The sequence below is a fragment of the Microplitis demolitor genome, chromosome 6 (assembly GCF_026212275.2).
Source record: "Microplitis demolitor isolate Queensland-Clemson2020A chromosome 6, iyMicDemo2.1a, whole genome shotgun sequence".
NCBI classification, from domain to species: domain Eukaryota; kingdom Metazoa; phylum Arthropoda; class Insecta; order Hymenoptera; family Braconidae; genus Microplitis; species Microplitis demolitor.
This window is the reverse complement of record NC_068550.1, coordinates 19,105,275-19,126,039: the sequence shown is the minus strand read 5'-3', so window position 1 is coordinate 19,126,039 and position 20,765 is coordinate 19,105,275. Positions and strand designations below refer to the sequence as shown.

General features: G+C 27.1%; 1 protein-coding gene across 8 annotated transcripts in view; it reads right to left on the bottom strand.

The window, feature by feature from the left end:
• Window positions 1-20,765, bottom strand: part of LOC103574240 (bromodomain adjacent to zinc finger domain protein 2B) — a 109,279-nt gene that overhangs the window by 64,476 nt on the left and 24,038 nt on the right. For all 8 annotated transcript variants that reach the window (XM_014443529.2, XM_053739721.1, XM_014443526.2 and 5 more), the window contains 2 exons: window positions 11,259-11,316; window positions 2,349-2,504 (listed from right to left, as the gene is read on the bottom strand). In XM_014443529.2, coding sequence (XP_014299015.1) covers window positions 2,349-2,496 — 148 coding nt within the window. In that variant the 5' untranslated portion in view covers window positions 2,497-2,504; window positions 11,259-11,316. The remainder of the gene's footprint in view (window positions 1-2,348; window positions 2,505-11,258; window positions 11,317-20,765) is intronic.

Here is a 20,765-nt window from a genome sequence, read left to right as displayed (position 1 = left end):
GGCAACAACGCGTTATTGTGTTTTCATACGATTTTTGATAAACGGATTTCATTATGATAAATACATTTTAACTTTGTCTATTCTCTCAGATGATTCTGTAAAGTTGCCAAATCTAATCAACTTCTTGATGAGCTATTTCGATTACCGCAACGTACGTTCAAATCTATTGATTCGTTCCAAAGCTGTTGTACTATAAGAATTGACAAGTTGAAAATTGAGGTTTATTTTATGGTATGCTAACAGTTAATTGACCGATTAAGACAAGTCTCGCGAAAATGTAAAGAGTTTGAGTTGAAAAATTGAAAAACTTTCAAGCGATTTAGCAGAAGGTTATGAATAATTCGAAAAGAAATGAGGAAAGTTATTTCACAAATATATTTGTCACCTATAACTCACAGCCATATTAATCCATATAGATGGTTCGTCTAACATTTAGAACCGTTTGCCAAGCTTGGGAATGGAATGAATTTTCAGAACAATCGATTGATTAAACAGTTTACAAGGTGTTAAGCAAAAATTGTGAAAAGTACGTTGGCTGATTAATTATGGCCACAAATATAAGTCTTAATGAATCCTCTCGATATCTAGGAAATTAACTCTCTAGAAATGAATCAGTAAAATTTCCTGCGAATTAGTAAAGACGCAGTGGAAACCAGCTATAAATATATTAATGGTTCAATAAGTGGTAGGGCTGGGGGAATAGTGACTATCCACTGATTCACAGTAAATTTTACTAATTCTTTTTTTAGAGAGTATCTATATCAATCAGCTACTTGAAAATTGGAACATGCAATCACACATACATATGCACTTTCAGACATCATCCTGAACACAGTCTGACATGCTTCTCAAGACCTTGGAACCTGAACATCTGTTGAAAGTCTAATGCCGTAAGATGGACAGCGGAGTCGAATTTGAAATTTGTGACAAAAGTAAGAAAAAGCATGAAAAAAACATCAAAAAGGATTACTCGACCTTGAGTTTAAGTTCCAATGATCGGACTAAAACCAGGACTTATTTTTAACTAAGAAAATTTTGGTGATTTTTCTGGATTAAAAAAAATATTCTTAAGCCAAGGTATCCTTTTTTTGCGAGTGTGTAACAACCCGAGATAAAATAATCATATCTAACTATATATAATTATACATGACCATATATAGTTATGTATGATTACATCCAAATTTCTGTGCAATTACACCGAATCATGTCTAGTTATATATGATTATATATGGCCAGATATGACACTTGAACTCAAAAAAAAAATGATTATATGTATCTATATAGAACCATATACGATCATATATCATTTTATCTGATTATGTATAACCATTTTGAAACATATAATCACACGTAACTATGCATGACAATATAACCCAATAAAAGTATCATACCTACTAATATATAATTAGATATGATTATATGTAGTCATATATAATTATATCTAATTATAGTTACAGTCGACTACCCGTCGTGAGCCTGGACAAAGGGACGTGGGGGAAAATTGTCTTTGAATTTCGGTCTCCCCATTATGGTACGTTTAGTATTGTTCTTGACTACCCGTTATAAGCATTTTTTGTTCATCATTTCAAACATTGTATTTACAGTTTATTGCCTACGTCACTGCCGATTTTCTTAGTGATTATAGTACTAAAATAAAGAAAAAATGATCCTTTATCACTTGAAGGCTGATATCTCAGCAGCGAGCTGTCGTATAAAAAAAAAAAAAAAACAAAAAAGGCAAATTGTAACTGAATAAATTTCCTAAATGAGTTATGAATTGATTTCTTTGAAAAATCTTTTCCCGGCTCCGTAGACTCAAAAAACAAAACTAAAAAATTAAAAAAATTTTTGTCTCGAGCAATTTCTTATGATTACGCAATAACCGTGGCTCACAAAATTTTTTGCTAAAAGATCTTTAAACTAGAGATTTCAAGCTTCAAATTGCTTTTTTTCCGATGCTACCATTTTCCACGAAAATACAGCCTTCCAAAAATCACTGAAAAGTTTAATAAAATTTTTTTGTTCCTTTAATTTTTTGGATAAGTATATATGAAACTGAAGTTAGCGGCCGTAATAAGTAGCGGCCACGCAAAAAATTGTTGGCCACTAGCTTCAGCTTCACATAAGTATATCTAATCGTTTAGATATGATATCTAATCAGATCCAATCATTTTTTTCAGAACGGAATAATACTTGAATTTAGATTTTCTGTGATGCCTACGGCTCGAACAACCAACCTCATTTCGCCTCGAATCGTTTACACGTTGTGTTATTTCTTTCCACACAACATAATGTAATAATACACCTGAAATTTATTAATTTTGTTTTTACATTAAAAAAACACTTACCGCCAAAGAGGGCGCTGGGATCTAGGAGCGGATTTGCTTGGTCTGCATGTAATTTGTCAGAAACGGAAGTGTTCCCCGCTCCCGTCGTAGCAGTCGCTGTAGTATCGCCACCTCCACCTCCGCCCGACGCAGAGTTCTCCTTCTCCATCCCAATTCCTGTAAAAAAATTCAACAATTCGTTTTAAAAATTTCTTTTAAACTTCATAATAAAATTATTTTATTTTTATTACGATTTTTGAAAGAATACATCCATTAATTACTAAAAAACTTGATCACTTTACGATAAGGTTGAATAATAGATGTTTATTGACACATGTGGTTAAATTATGTCACAGTGAAACGATTGAATTTCTATATCAACTCAATTATCTAACAAAAGAAATACAAAAGAAATCATCGGATGCAAGTAAAAAAGTTCCTATGATTTGTAAATAAATTAGTATTTGTCTCATATGCATCCCATAGAATCAGCAACTTGAGGTTTATTTTTATTTAATAAATGCTTTTATTGACTTAGCAGACAAAATCAATAAACATAAATATTTACATACGAAAATAAATATGAGAAAAGTATCAGTTAATATTTGTGAGCGTAGCGTCAATGAATATTACTAATTTAAATAACAGTGAATATTTTATGGTTTTATCTATTATAGCAGTTATTGTATAGAAAAATTCTTCGAGTACATTGAATTCACAGGAATTTTCAGCGATATTATCTGACGAATAAAAATCCGAGTCAAAATTAAAAAAGTAGCTTGAGCCTCAAAAGCCTCAATGCTTCTGATGTTCGACTAATCGCTGAAAGTACTGTATTGAAATGAATCAGTGAAACTTCACTGATTCAACCAGTGAATCAAGCGATCACTGGTTCGAACAGTGGCTAAAAGTTCACTGATTGAGTCAGTGAATTTTCGCTGATTCATTTTAAGAGAGTAATGTAATGTCCACAATGCCCTAAAAATCGGGTGTGAAAGAGTATATTACCATTTTGAAATGATGTTTTATTTCAACCCTCTACGACCTATCATACTTTTAAAAAACTAACACTAATGAGCCAAAGATTCTGATTATTTGATTCGATTCGAATACTACTTGCATATCCTTATTATTATTAGTAACTTAGACGGTGTCTTTTTTGATCTTACGATGTATTACTAAAAATTTATTTATGCAAGGTGAAAAAAATATAGTAAATTTTACTAAAAAATATGAGAATAATTACTGAATTTGGATAGTAATTTAAAACGCTTATGATTTATATGAAAACTTAATAAACAGATAAGCATCTTTTACAAGTCGCATAGTAATTTGTTATATACTGGCAATGGAAAGTCTCCTATATTGCATATTTATTTTTAGTTATATTTAGTAAATTTTACTATCCTGTTTAGTAAATTTTACTGTATTAGAATGGAAAAAAATTAAATCAAATTTTTATTAGCTTTTAGCTTTTTATTATTATTGCTATCATTTTGATTATTATTGTTATTTATGTTATCGGTATAAGTGTTGGTGTCGATTTTTGTTTTTTAAAAAGTCACTTGTTTCAACCGAGATTCGAACCCTGATCTCCCGCGCGCGAGTCCTTTCCTATGTCTGACGGCCCGATGTCTCCTTGGGACAAAAGTTGCAGAACTTGTAATACATATTTGTATATGCTATCCCCACCAACTTTTAATTTTATCTATACATAGTAGAATTTACTATACAGATAGTAAAAAAATATAATGGTGTTAGCAAAAAATACATTGCGTACAGTAATTTGTAATATTTTGTATTGTAACAAATCCTATATTGTATTAGAATATTAACTTTCTTAAATTTGTATTTATTAAAAATCTTACAGTAAAATTTACTATACAGATAGTAATAATATAATTGTGTTATCAAAAAATATATTACGCATAGTAATTTTGAATATCTTATTATGTAATTATTACTAACTAGTAAATTTTACTAAACATTTAGTAATAAGTACAATACAGAATGTATTTATTTATATCTGTTAGTAAATTTTACTATAGTATTGTAATTATTACTATACTTTTTTCTCCATGTATAGATACATGAAGAAGTCGTCTTGAGCTTATAAATATTTAAAATGATACGCAGTAATAAAACAACATTACAAAGATTCAATTCCGTATAGCAATAATAGATTCAATTTTATGCTTCCAGCGACTAAGTACTACGGCAGGGAATAAAATTTCGAGTAGATTTGCGGTGAAGCTGTGCGCGTCGTTACAGCGCAGGTTTTTACTTGTTTCATGTAACATATATACATATGGGTCAATAATATCAATCTTTTAGTCTTGAAGAAATTATAAAAAATGTACATGCATCTATGCATTGAATAATTGTACGAATTCTTTAGACGTTGCATCAAAATAATTGGAACTAATGCACTTATTGTGTAAATATTCAAACTTATAATTAACCTATTAATAAGTATTTATGTTTATCTATAGTTGAGAAAATATTTAAAAGTTATAAGTGATGAATAAGATTTCAATTAAGATATTATCCATTTAAATAAATTAATAAAAAAAACATTGTACTCATAAAGTTCAAGTGATTAATGGTAATATATGCAGCCTGAATATAAAATTAATTGTATGATAAAATGTATATAATATTTAAAAACTAATAAATGATTTTTTATGCTTTGTTTACATTACTTATCATAAATACTCTTGAGAAAAATGAAAACTAATTATTATTTATTCATTATTGTCAATTATCCATTGATGATTATCGTTAATTTACTTATGATCGTAATTTATTCTAACGAAAAAAAAAAAATCAATTTTCATGAATCATTTAAGATAAAAGCCCCCATTATTGACAGAGCCCCTACTATTGACATATTGTTTTAATTTATTAATTTTTTAATTAACTGTATGAATAATCACATTGCTCAATTCTTCTTATCAATTTTTCAATATTTTTGAATGCAAAAATAGTTCAATTCTATTTCTGGGTATAAACTATTCGCTGTAAAAAAATAGTATATTACACACCAAGAGAGGAAAGTAGAACATTCTAACCCACGTGTGTAATTGCCTACCCAAGTTTGAGATGAGAAAGAAAGTCGTTTTCTTTTATGATAAAACAAATGATGAAAACTAGCGCATGCGCTATTCTTCTTACGAACAGAGGTAAAAATTTAAACTTTCAGATGCAGATCTGATAAAAAATCCACGAAGGAAGATAGGACATTTCAATCCACATGTTTGTTACCCGCACCTTCGGTTCTGGGGTAGGCAATTAAACGCGCGTGTTGGAATGACCTATTTTCCTCTTTTGGTGTGTAATATACTATTATATTATAAATATAATAAATACACTTTCTACATAATACTGTTATTTTTCGGACTGATACTCAAAGGTTCAGTGATATCTATAACCAGTTATTAAGTACATATCGAAATAAGATTGAACATAGGTAAAATTAGATAATGTAACATTTTATTCGAATTTAGCGCGTTTTAGTATACATTTAAAATAGATCTGACTTGTCATATGGTGACTTAGTGTTATTGCTGGGTGCGGATCTAACAAAATAGTTTTCCTATGTTATTTAAATAGGATCACGTTGAGATCGATGATGGACCTCTTCAAATTGGAATTGATGGCTGAAACTTTAACTTAATTGTTCTTAGCGCTGTCCAACAAATTTTCATGTGAAAGAACACCCTAATACCTCATATTGATATTTCTACTAACAAAAAATCTATTACTTTGTTTTAATATTCACAATAAAAAAAAAAAACTAGGTTCAATTTAAATTTGAAAATTCCTACATTTTTGATATTTTGTACTACACAGCCTAATATGTTTATTAAAAATCTTTCAAATTCAAGTTTTCTCGAAAATATCCGTCTTTTTTCGTTTATTCTAATATTCATAGACTAGAATAAATTACGTGACGTATTGATGCGTAAGCGAGCATCTCTATGTAAAACATCTTATAAATTTTTTTTTTGTATTATATTTATAGATGTGTATGTTAATGTTTATGAAATTTTTGAAAAATTTAGTTGATGGACTTTTTAACGGCGATTTATTTGAAAAAACAAATTATAATTTATTTTACAAAATTGAGATGGTTAAATTTTGCTGTTACTAAGTGGTTGCATGTGTTGAGCTAATGAATGCATCTAATCCATTTGTTTCTACTTTCTTTTAATTATAATTTCCCGGGTCGAAAAATTTGATCTGATTTTAGTCTAATTGGACTAGTAGATCTGTTTTTGATCTTTTACAAAAATTTTAAGCTATTTTCGACCTGTTGTTTTAAAAAACAATTGCGTTACAGGCAGACAAAACTAGATTAATTCTTGAACTTTGACAAATTTTGGTTCTGAAAATTTGCAAGAACAAAACTGGATTAAATCATGGACTTAGAAGATTTTTATTTATGGCCAATATTTATAAAAAAAATATTAAGCTGCAGAATTTATTATGTTTTGTTTACTATTTACTTAGTATCTTTTGTTTAAAAATGCCGGCAGTTAATGAAAGCTTTGACAGCTTAATTTTTAGTTGTCTTGACTGCATAATTATAGCATTGAATAAAAGTGATAAAATAACTCTGAAAATGTCTAAAAAAATTTTCTTATTTACTGGATAAAATCGAAAATATTTTGGCATTACAAAACATCAAAATTCTTGTGCCATCTTATCACGGAAGAGTATTAGTATGTTTCAAATACCAAAAAATCAAAATAAATTTATAAATCTAGATTATTATTATTATTTATATTTATAAAAAGTACTGTTTTTGATTTAAGAGCGATTATAAACAGACTAAAATTTATAGTAAATAAAGTCTGTTTTTGTCCTTAAAAACAATTGATCACAGGCCAATAATTATAATATAAAAGTCTGTTTTTGGTCTAAACCCGAGTTAAAACAGACTAAATATTGTACGAAAATAAGTCTGATATTGGCCTCGATAAGGAATAATAGTACGGGCAAAAACAGATTCAATTCCTATATAAAATCAGTACGATTTATAAACTTGAATTAAAGAAAAAATATTTGAATTTATCATTTATTTTAAAACAGATCTAATTTTTTGACACGGGTTTTTTTAAAATTTATTGCTTTTATTTTTTTTTTTAACGAATAGTTTACCTCATAGATTGATTTAGCATAAGCAATTACGATGCAGCTGGTAAAAATTTGTAAAATAAAATTTAATATGTTTCTTTGTGAAAATTACAATGCTCATTTAAATTATGTTGGATTTACCCGAAAATTTTCTATGCTATTAGCAATTCTTACCATAATTCCATACTGTCCTCATGCTACTATAACTATAGTGATTTTTTGATAAATTTTTTATGCAAAAAATACGGTAAAATCCTCTGAATGTGAATTCCTACTTATACAGCTCTATGGAATATCTCAAGTGCGCCGATAAATATTTTATGTTTGGGATGTTATAGTACCACCGATTTACTGTACTAAGTTGATGACACAGCACAGATTGATTTAGTGAGAAAAAAGAATACCCTATTAATAAAAATAAATTTGCAATAACTTTTTAGCGCTTATACATTACATAAATCTGGAGAAAAATTGTCTTTTCTATTGAACATGCGCACATCGAGTTGCAAGCAAAACATAATCTAACCCGAACTTGGGCGCTAGAGGATCTGAATAAATTCCAAACAGGAGGTTCACAGTTACTAGCGCAGATGCGATTGAACAGCTGATCGACTGTTTAACAACTTCGACACTGCATTGAACGAAAATCTATATTTATGATTTAATCCAGTTCGTAGTCGTCCAAAATGTATAATAATGCCGGGAATTCTTTTCAATAAATTCATTCAAATCGACACTGAAATTTTGATAGGGTAGTTATTGGGTACATGTGAAAAGTTGCGCTAATATGTTGTTTTATGTTTAAAAAATAGACAATAATATTGAATTGAACATAACTATTACTAAATATATTGAAATTAAGGTAAAAGATCACATTATTAACAAAGTGGAAGCTACTGAAGCTTTATTTAGTAAAAAATTTTGTGTCTTAATAGAAATGTGTTGTTAATTTTTTAAAAGCAGTTATAGTTTAATACTATTAACAACGTATGAAATATTACGTGGTTCTTTTAGTCTTGGTTCCAAAGGCCCGCTCATAAAATACATCACGCAAAATTTTACTTTTTTAGAACCCCACCCCTTCGTCACGCTATGGTGTATTTTCTGTGAGCTTTCCTCCATTAATAGTGCGTCACAAATGATAGACCCCTCCTCCGTACATGATATGTATCAATTAATTGTACACAAATTTCTATAATTAAAAAAATTTTTTTTATTTTCAATAATAAAACACTTATCAATTTCTGTGCTATATGATACACCAAAAAACCGAACATAAATAAATATATCAAATTATTGAGCCATTGTGACGGAAATGTATACGCAGAAATATTTAGATGGACGGAAAAGAATGATGCTCAAAATTTTAATAGTTTATAGTTTATTTTCGACTTAAAATTAGTATATTCGATACTAATATCAAACCAGGATCATTATGTATACTACAAAATGGCTATTATTTATATTAAAATTTGATACATATACAAGAGCAAAATTTGTAATTTCGTATATTAAAATTAATATGAAAAAGAATCGATAAGTTGCTATCTACAGTTATTACTATTAAAATAAACATAGAAAAATTTTTAAAATAAACCGAAAAATTAGTAAACGTACAGATTAATATATAAAGATCTAGTATACGAATTTTTCATTTTATTATTTACCACTTATTCGATATATGTATATAATAAATTAATTTATAATAACGAATAAATAACATTTTATATTAATTATTAGTCAATGGGATAGAATTTATAAAATAAGAGTTAAAAATTTTCGGTATTTTTATGAGCAAAAAATCAGTATCTAGTATACTAATTTTTTATGTTATTATTTACCACTTATTCGATTTATATATATTGTAAATTAATTTATAATGATGAATAAATGATATTTTAAGCTAATAATTGATCAGTGATATCGAATTTATAAAATAAAAGTTTGTAACTTTTGCAATTTTCGGCTGGAAAAATCAGTATCTAAGATAGCAATTCTTAATTTACCCAATCATTACTTTTTAATAGATTATACCATAAATTAATTAACTTGCACTAATAAGTCACGTATTATACCTAAAAGTTATAATATTTAGTTACTTTTTGAAATAATTGATAGTAATTTTTAGGAATCTACAAAAATTAGTAAACTACTTTGCATTAAGCACATAACAGTACTAATTATTGATAACAGATTCCGCTTTTTACTATTATTTATTAATTTTTAGTATTCTGTTTTTTCGTGTGATATAATTGCGACTAAATTAACCTTTTGCTAAATAAATTTCTCGAAATTCACATTTTCCTCGAGAATTATATTGTCTCGTAATTTCTCTACTGATAATATTTATCCGTTTCAGGAAAATGAATTGACCCATACATGCACAAACCCAACCTGAGGAACTGATGTCGGCAAAGCATATTTTAATAATATTCAGAGAATTCTATTCATGTAGGTGACCAGAGAACAGAAAGGAAGATTAATTAATACCTCCTTCGTAAAGTGATTGTTTTATCTTTTGTTATACTATTATAAAAATTAATTAAAACATATTTGAAATTTTCGCGCCATTATTCGCTATCGATAGATCAATAGTTTTATCCTAAGAAAATTGGACTACCGATTATTATTTAAAATAAATATCGGTAGCAGAATATCGATATTTTTGTTACTGCTACCCATCCCTACACTGTAAATCGAAGTGTTTTAATTTAAAACACCTAAGTGTTTTGTTGCCATTGTAAACATTGTAGCCACTTTCTAAACGTTTGCAAGTGTGTAGAAAGTGACTACAATGTATTTAAATGGCAACTAAACACTTAAGTGTTTAAAGTTTAAACACTTCGATTTACAGTGTATATCACAGTAATCGACCCCCATTCGTGCGAACGTATTTTATGAACGGCCCCTAATAAAAACATTGTTTACTATAAAAAAATAGTTCAATGTTAAATATTAATTGTTATCACTATTGATAACCTCAAAACAATATAGAGATTATAAGTTAATATCAAAAAATATTTTTTTGTTTGTTTAATATCATCGAATAAATGTTTAACATTCATAAAAATTATTTCGAAAAATTTTCCAAAAATTTTTTAACCTCCAATACTTTGATGTACAAAAATTAGCCTAACTAAGTGACATTTGAATTCCCGCGGGTTAAGTGTGACGACTGCAACGTTGCTGAGTTGTGATTACGGTACCCCACCACACGTCAAGTATTTTAAAATTATTTATATTTCAAAAATCAATATTTTCTAAACAAATCGGTCGAGAAATTCAGAGTTTTTTTCAAAAAATTTTTAATTTTTTCATTTAACAGTAGATAAGTTTTTAAAAAAAATGATAAGAACCGTTTTCAAGATATTTAGGAAACTACATGTTTTATTATACTTGGTAGATCTTCAGAATGTTAATTATGCACTTTTTGATTGTTAATATCGTCTCACAATCGGTGAAAAAATTTCGTTTTTTTTTTGTTTTTTTTCATAAAATATTAGACATTTTTGTTAATCTCATGTATTAATTTCATCGCATTCCTAAGAAAAGTCGTTTTGCGAGTGAACTACCTTAAAGTGTTTAATTTACTCCTTGTATGACCTGAATTTATTGTCGAAATAAAACGCATCATTTTTTGCTGTGTACTGACGAAAAACATTACCGAGATATCGATACTTAAGGAATAATTTAACGTTATTTAGTTGGCCACAATTCGAAAAAATGACCAGATATGTTATACATAACTTTTAAATAATTACACACATACATTTTACATAAATTATTACTTACAGTTAATTGTGCGTTCTTGAGTCATAATAAATGCCGGCGCCACAGAAACCCATTTTAACTGCAATAACAAAAAATTAACTTTTAATTTATTCGACCAATTAGAGTGAATAAATTACAGACAAATTTTATTTATTAGTACCATTGCTATTTAAATTTCACATACATACAATGAAAACAAAAGCTGAATCCTGTCAATAATTTTATCAAGTTTTAATATGATGGATGAATTACATATAATAATATATGAAGCATTATGTATATTTATATCTACAGTTGTACAGTAGTTAAATAAATATTTTCTAATTAGAGTAGTATTTAAAAGTTTAAATACTTCTATAACAACATGTTCGAATGCTCAGCTTAGAACGAAATTTAAAAAAAAGTATAAACTTAATTTCTATAATTTTCTAACCTTACTACCTTGGAACATAAATCGCGTGTTACTATACTTGAATAGTATATTTTTTCTCTTAGCCGTCACCTGGACAGGGTGTTCGTACCAGGGAAGCCGTGTAACCCTCAACGATCTTTAACAAAGACTCAAGGCGTAGCTACCTTTCGTATATGTTAATGTACGAGAAAAGTGAGGGAGAACAAAAGGTATATAAAAACGTTGTTTAGTTATAAATAGACAGAACTGATATGGGTTTGAAAGTGCAGGGATAGCTACAGATGGTATGAACGCAAAATAGTATACCTGCTCCAGGTAGACTGACCCGTATCGACCTGCGAGTTACTATCGACGTGCAACTAAGAAAAATTATGTTGCTCTCTACAATAATTTCTTGAACATTCTATCTCGGAGGATGACATGTTAAGTATTAATATCATAAGTACAAACGGGTATATAGAGACCATGTCGTTTAATCCGTTTTTGAATGAATGTTTCTTTTCTGGGTTTTGATGATAATTAACTACGTTGATAATAATTCGATGTAACTTAATAGAAAATCAGAAGTCGTCATAACTAAAAAATAGTTAGAGCATAATAAAATTTGGCATTGAGAGATAAAATACATTCTCCAAACGCACTTGTATCTATTATGTATCTTGGAACTATTGTGCATCTGCACGGAAAAAACAAAATATTAAAAATTAATAAATAATAGTAAAAAGTGGAATCTGTTATCAATAATTAGTACTATTATGTGCTTAATGCAAAGTAGTTTACTAATTTTTGTAGATTCCGAAAAACTCCTATTATCAATTATTTCAAAAAGTAACTAAATATTATTACTTTTAGGTATAATACGTGACTTATTAGTGAAAGTTTATTAATTTATGGGATAATCTATTAAAAAGTAATGATTGGGCAAATTAAGAATTGCTATCTTAGATACTGATTTTTCCAGCCGAAAATTGCAAAAGTTACAAACTTTTATTTTATAAATTCGATATCACTGATCAATTATTAGCTTAAAATATCATTTATTCATCATCATAAATTAATTTACAATATATATAAATCGAATAAGTGGTAAATAATAACATAAAAAATTAGTATACTAGATACTGATTTTTTGCTCATAAAAATACCGAAAATTTTTAACTCTTATTTTATAAATTCTATCCCATTGACTAATAATTAATATAAAATGTTATTTATTTGTTATTATAGATTAATTTATTATATAGATATATCGAATAGGTGGTAAATAATAAAATGCAAAATTCGTATACTAGATCTTTATATATTAATCTGTACGTTTACTAATTTTTCGGTTTATTTTAAAAATTTTTCTATGTTTATTTTAATAGTAATAACTGTAGATAGCAACTTATCGATTCTTTTTCATATTAATTTTAATATACGAAATTACAAATTTTGCTCTTGTATATGTATCAAATTTTAATATAAATAATAGCCATTTTGTAATGTATATAATGATCCTGGTTTGATATTAGTATCGAATATACTAATTTTAAGTCGAAAATAAACTACAAACTATTAAAATTTTGAGCATCATTCTTTTCCGTGTAGCTGTTGATAAAAAAATAAACTATTATTATTATTATCATTGTACTCCATTTCGTCAATGAACTAACTGTCATATTTTAATTTTTTTTTTAATTTCAAATAAAAAATTATTCATTATAAAATCCCTTAAGCCGATATTTAAATATTATAAAAGATATAATCATAAACAATCAAAAACATAAAATATTGTTTTTAGCGTTTTTTTGAAACTTTAACAAAAGGCTGAAAATTTCGTATTTTTAAAAATTCTAATTCATCTCCAAGAAAGGTTGTTTTAAAATTTTCATTTACTTTACGAGTGCAACAAAGATAGTCCCATTTATTTTTCTGAGTATGAAAAAGAGGTTCGATGGCGTTTCCCCTTAAGGTTAGGTTATCCCTGTACAAATTAATTACTTAATAAATTCAAATTTACCCTTTTTATCGAGTCCAAATTTTAACTGTCTGTCAAAAAACGATCTGAGGATCTAGTACTTACTTTCAATGTTAAGATTTTTTTTTTTTTAAGAAAATTCATTAAATATATTTACTGCTCATTTATCATAAATCTATAACTGCTCTTTTTATGAAAATTATAACAATAATCTGCTTACCTCATATGCAAATGTAAGTAATAACATAAATTTAATAACTAGAACAGCTGATATTAAAGTTATAAATAAATAAATAAGAATGACTGTTCAAGAAATGAAACCAGACGGTACTGATCAATGGACACTAGCTCAACTCCTGAAGTACAAACGTTACGCTTCTATTCCAAAACCAGATATTGCTCGAGGTAACATCCGCTATGGTTAACCGCAAATCCTTACCCTAAATAATACTCATAAAACAGCCATAACGACGACTTCATGTCAGTACTTATGAAACGATTATTTATATCTGCTTAAAATTGAAAATGCGAGTATTATTACAATTAGATAACAATTGATTAAATATCATTTACATTAGTAAAGAATATTGCTTCTGTGTTAAAAACGTTCCGTTAAATTTTTTGTGTTACTATTTAACACTTTAAAAGTGTTATCTAGTGTAAAAATTTAAACTATCAAAATTAGAATTTACTAAAAGCTGAAATGTGTACACAGTAAAAAAATTTCCGTACTAGTGTAAAGAAAAAATTCTGTGTTAGAAATTTTATGTTAAACATTTAACATTTTTGTGTGTTAATTTAACAAACTGCTTTTGTGTTGTTCGATCAGTTCATTTTTATCACAAAAAAATGTTAATTGAAGCAGAAGGAACATTTACTCAGTGTTACTGTCCAAACAAGTGTTAACACTTTTTAAATTTAACTTTAACATGGAGCGCGTGTTAATTCATTAAAGTAACACTAAGAATGTGTTAAATTTACCATAGTCGTTTGTTAAGTTTATATATACACAAATTTTGATAAGTATCAAAATCACACAAATAAAAGTGTTAAATCAATACTTTACATGTGTTGCAGATAACATTTAAATGTGTAAAATTTTTAGAATTATTAACAGAGAACATTAACATTTTTTTGCGTTACTTTTAACTTTTTTTGTTATTTTTCTTTCACACAAATAAAAAAAGATAAAACGATTCAAAAATTTGTGTAAAATATTTTTTTAACACAAACTATTTGTATTGAATTTCGACACTAAATTTGTGTTAAAATTTTAGCAAAAAATTAGAGTAATACGAGAATTAAATTAATTAAATTCGTCCCTTTTTAAGTATCAATAGCAACACAAAAAAAAATGTTGACTCTTATATTTTATTTCCGTACCATAGAGATTAATTAAATATAATTCATATTTTGTTTTGAAGTTATCAAAAGTGATAACAATTATTATTTAACATTGAACTATCTTTTTATAGAAAAAAATTATTTCATTAGAGTCAAGATTAAAAAAAAAAATCACGTAATATTTGATATCAGTTGTAAGTAGTAAGTCAGTTAATTGCTTTAACAAAAACAAAAACACATTTTTATTTAGCGAACAAATCATTTATAATGCGAGAAGTTCATTTAGCACTTTTTAAATATCAGTAACAACACAAAAACATTTTTAACTTTTACATTTTATTTTTATACCGTAGAAATTGACTAAAAATAATTTATACTTTATTTGGTGATTTAGTTGTCAGAAGCGATAACAATCATTATTCAACATTGATTTATTTTTTGATGATGAATAATTTACATTTAAACATGTAAAAGTTTAAAAACAGTAGCCGAGAATGTTAATATTTTTTTTTTACACAAATAAATGATATCCAAACAATATAAAAATTGGTGTAAAATTTTGTTCTAAGACATAGTATAGTGTTAACTTTTCCAAAAATTTTTTTACTGTATATCATATTGATAAAATAGACTAATTTAAAATTTTTAATTATTTCGGGTAATATAAAAATTATGTTTCATTAAATAAAATGTGTTTTTGTTTTTTTGAGGAGATTCGAGCGAAATTCGAGTCAAAGTAGTGTCTGAATTTTTTATTTACTTAATTCTCCTAATAGTTATAAAAATTAATTATTTTAATTTGTAATAACATGACAAATTTATAAATTAATAAATATTACTTATTTATTAAAGAAAGTAGTGAAATGACTTGGTTACTTTTGTCTGATATGGTTTTAAAAAAAGCTGTCACAACAGCGCGTTTTAACTTCTCAAACATCGATATTTAAATTAAAGCGGAAAAAATTTATTTCTAACCTCGTCTCGCTTTTTAATATATTTCTATCTTTGTTTTTTCTCTCAGCTGCTTCCGCGACGTTGCCAAACCCTCGATGATATGTATCTCTGTCGATGAACGAGATTAAATAATAAAGCTTAACTTCAATTATTTAAATAATTACAACGGCAACACCATATTGTTAAAATCTTATCATATTTTACAAACATTCAAGTTTATGGCATGTGGTTTTTTATTTCTTAAACTTGGGAGGTTATTAATGAAAAAAATAGAATGTCATGACGGAAGCTTGTCAGCCATAAGAAATTAAAAAATTCTTTTTACATTAGATTCGCTCGAGTCTCCTTCGAAGATAGTGATTGATTTACTATTTACAAATGTTATAAAATATAACGTGATTTTTGAAAAATCATGACTCTTATAAAAAAAAATTGTTCACTCCCAAAAAATAGTCCACTTAATTTATTCTTAAGCGTTGTAGGAGAAAATTAACTACTGGATTTTTTTTTATTAATAATATGTAAAAAATTCCGTAGATCACGAATATAATAATAAGAAATCTCAATTCAGCGGCGTTTTTTAAATAAATAATAAAATAACAATAGGGAAGCCGAGACACCGCGTATTTTCATCAAAAAACTTGTATCTATTAATGTAAAAACCCTATGATGACTGGTATTAAATTAAAGGGCAATAAATTCAGAATAAGAAATGTCAAAAATCAATCTCCTGGGGCTTATTATGTTCGCGAAAAAAATTAATTAAAAAAATAAAATAATTAGTTGTTTACATTTTGTCACACTGTCGGTAACAGAACTGCAGAAACTGAGCTAGAGGGCGCGTGCAAGCCCGGGCTCAGTGGTTTTCATCTATTGCAATTTAAAATGTTCTCACCATTCCGTGTTCGTTCTTACATTAACATCGTAATAATAGTATTCGCGTGGAGTTATTTTTTTTTTATTATTTATTAATTTGATTTTTTGAAATGAAATTAAATTAATAAATAATAAAAAAAAATAATAATTTCTATAACACAGAATGGTGAGAACATAGGAGATTGGTTTTTGACATTTCTTATTCAGAATTTATCGCCCTTTAATTTAATACCAGTCATCATAGGGTTTTACGTTAATAGATAAAAGTTTTTTAATGAAAATACGCGGTGTCTCGGCTTCCCTATTGTTATTTTATAATTAATTTAAAAAACGCAGCCGAATTGAGCTTTTTTATTATTATTTTCGTGATCTACGGATTTTTTTTACATATTATCAATAAAAAAAAATCCAGTAGTTAATTTCCCCCTACAACGCTTAAGAGTAAATTAAATGGACTAAATAGATGAATGTTAAATAATATTTGTCATAACTTTTGATAACCTCAAAATAATTTAGAAATTATATTTGATGAATTTCTATGGTACAAAAATAAAATCGAAAAATTTACATTTTTTTATATTGTTACTGACATTTAAAGTGTGAAATGAACTTTTTGTATCACTCGACTTTTATATCAAAATTTTTAACACAAATGTGTCGAAAAGTAACAAATATTGTTTAGACTGTTTCTTGACACAGAGGTCATGGTGATTTTAACACAAAATATTTTTTACAGAGTATAGTCAATAAATATTTAAAAAAATACCAAGGTTCCGTTTCATAAAAACAAAAATTAAAATTAAATATAACGACCCGTAATTTAATCATTAAAAAAAACTATAAATTTTACTTACATAAAATTCAATTATTCTTTCACGGCTCTCCCACTTAAATTTCATTAATTGTCAATAAGTATCATTAAGACTAAAATATCGATAAATAGAAGGTTATTTTAGGAGAATCTCGGAAAAAATATGAATGATGATTTACAAAACATTTAATTTGCAATGAAAAATCTTTCGAATTTAATTAAATTCTTTAGCACTCATGGACTCTTTTTCTTTCCATTAGAAGAGTGTACTCTTAATGCAATTAAAATTTAAGTATTTACACTTATCTTATACTTAAAAGCATCTTTACTGTTGCCATCTATACTTCATTCCGATCGCGAATGATGAAAAATCTGTTTTATCGCCATAACAATAAGAAATTCTATTTATTTTACTGACACATACGTGGCGTTGCTTACTCATGGTGAAAAGAGAGTAGAGAATAATGCTAGTAAGAGATGCACAATCAAAAGTTGTTTTTTATGTTCATAAATTTATTCACTATAATTTAATGTAAGAATGATATTATTTGACATATTGAAAAGAGTTACTTTTTGAAAGTCTTAGGGCTAATTTTTCAAATCTGGTTTCAATATCGCTAGTATATATGTACACTATTATATTAATATATATCAGCAATTATAATTTAAACCCGAATTGAAAATAAACCCAGTTGGAACAACTAGCCCTTAGTTCTAACTCTTGAAATTGGACAATTTAGATTAGAAAGTTTTCCGATAGTTAACAACAATTGAGAAATACAGTTCCCTGATTAAACAAACCGATTTACTCAATGCTAAATGTATATCTATATTAGGGTGGCCCAGAAAAAATGAATATTTTTTTTTTGAGTCTCTTATGAAAATTTGTTGGTTTGCGATATTTAAGAAGTTTCTCCAAAAATCAGCTCGATAAAAAATTTTCAAGAAGTAGAATTAAATTTTTTCGAAAATTTCTAAAATTCGAAAGAAATTAAAAAACTAAAAGTGGACAAAAATCGCCCTGATTAAACAACAAAATTCAAAATTTTAATTCTGTTATATCCTGTCGAATCCTGCAAAACAGAATTCAACTGAATTGAATATTGGAATTTGAATTAAACAGAATGAAACCGATTTAAAGATTTCAAATTCGTTTTAATTCAGTTTAATTCGGATTCAGAACCAGGAATTCGAGCATTATTTACCGAATATAATTATTTAAATTCGTTTTAATTTGGTCAAATTCTGGTTTTCCTGCCGAATTAGACAGAATTCATTTTTAAGTTAGGTACCGAATTAACAGAATTTATCCGAATTAAATAGAATTAAAAATTTAATTTTGTTTAATTCGATCGAATTCAGTTGTTTAATCAGGGTCGGTGAATTGGAAATTTTGTTATTAACAAAAAACTAGAAAAAAATAAATACCGCGTATCTTGAAATAATTTTTAAACTGATTAAATGTATTAAAATGCAGTACATTTTTTTTGAGTTCACAAGATAAAAATATTTAGGCGCAAGAGACACAATTTTCTTGAGAGAAAATGTTCTTGAAACAAAGAAAAACATTTTGGATAATCTCATCATTCAGAAAGAAAATATTTTACTTGAACTAAGTGAATCTTTTTTCCTGTGTAAAATAGTATGATTGCTTATTACACTCTTCTAAAAAGTAACTATTTATCAACAAGCCTGATACTAAAATTTTATTTGATTCATTTTGATATTCATGTCAAATAGTTAAATTTAATCCATATTTTCAGTGATGTCGTCTGAATTTTAGCCAGCTTATTTTTAACACTAGGTAAATGACCCTACGACGGGACGTATTCCATGACCTGGACAGTTCCGTATTCATTGAATATCAAATATCATGTGAGCTTAAACGAAGTGATTGTTATTTTGACAAAATTAATGAACTTTTCGTTGACAAAAATGACAGAATATTTCGCAGTTAGCGCGCTTTTGAAAAATAAATTTTCATAATTTTGTTTGGAGATTATCACAAATAAAAATAAAAATTTGAGAAAAAAATAATTGTTCCTTATTGGATAATCTATAAAATTGTGTAGCTGTTATTATACCTTAATATAATTTTCAGCTCCCTAATAACGTATTAAATTTTTAAAAAAATAAATTGATTCAGTCATCGCTGAGAAATAAATTGTTTTATTTTTTTATTTCTCAAAAATCGATTGATATAAATTCACATACCGACATACCTTGGGGTCTACTTACGGGGTCATCGCATTTCTAGTACCTGCTACCCATGAAATATCATTAAGATATTCACAAAAGGCACTTTTACCCTACTTGTGCTACATCATCTTAGAATCATGTGGGGCAAGTGTGCGTACACCTGCCCAACATTACATTAATCCAGATTCATATTGGGGTAGTTGAGTCGTGGAAGCAAACATTCATACGCTTTTAAAATTCAGAGACGATTTACCACGTTTAAAAAAAGATATCTGCAATTTAATTTTATGTTTTTTGTACATGTAGCATGGGAAAAGCGTGAGAAAATGACGAACTTTTTAGTTTTTTCCTTGAGAAACAGTCACGAGTAAATGAGGCGGCAACGCTGCAATGGGTAGAAAGCGCTAAAATACAAAACGGCTAAATTCATATAATAAAATATCGGGAATAATATTAGTGGATAAATAATTATATATGCTTCATTAATAGTTATCAATTTATTTACAACGAAAAAAAATGAATAAATAAATAAATAAATTAAGAGTACATTTTGAAATGCGCTACAAGTAGCTGCTGCAGCTTCTGAATTTTGAAAATTTAAATAATTAAATAATTTTTTTCGCTTGTAGCCTGTTGTGGATTTTCATCTTCTTATCCAGTACTTTTTTCCTTAATGAATTTTTCTTTATAAAGTACTCGGTCTTCCATACTTAGTTTTTTTATTTAAATAACTATCAAAATAATTTAATCAAATGTTTACGTTTAGATCATGTCTACACGGAAAAAAAAAATGCTCAAAATTTTAATAGTTTGTAGTTTATTTTCGACTTAAAATTAGTATATTCGATACTAATATCAAACCAGGATCATTATATATATTACAAAATGGCTATTATTTATATTAAAATTTGATACATATACAAGAGCAAAATTTGTAATTTCGTATATTAAAATTAATATGAAAAAGAATCG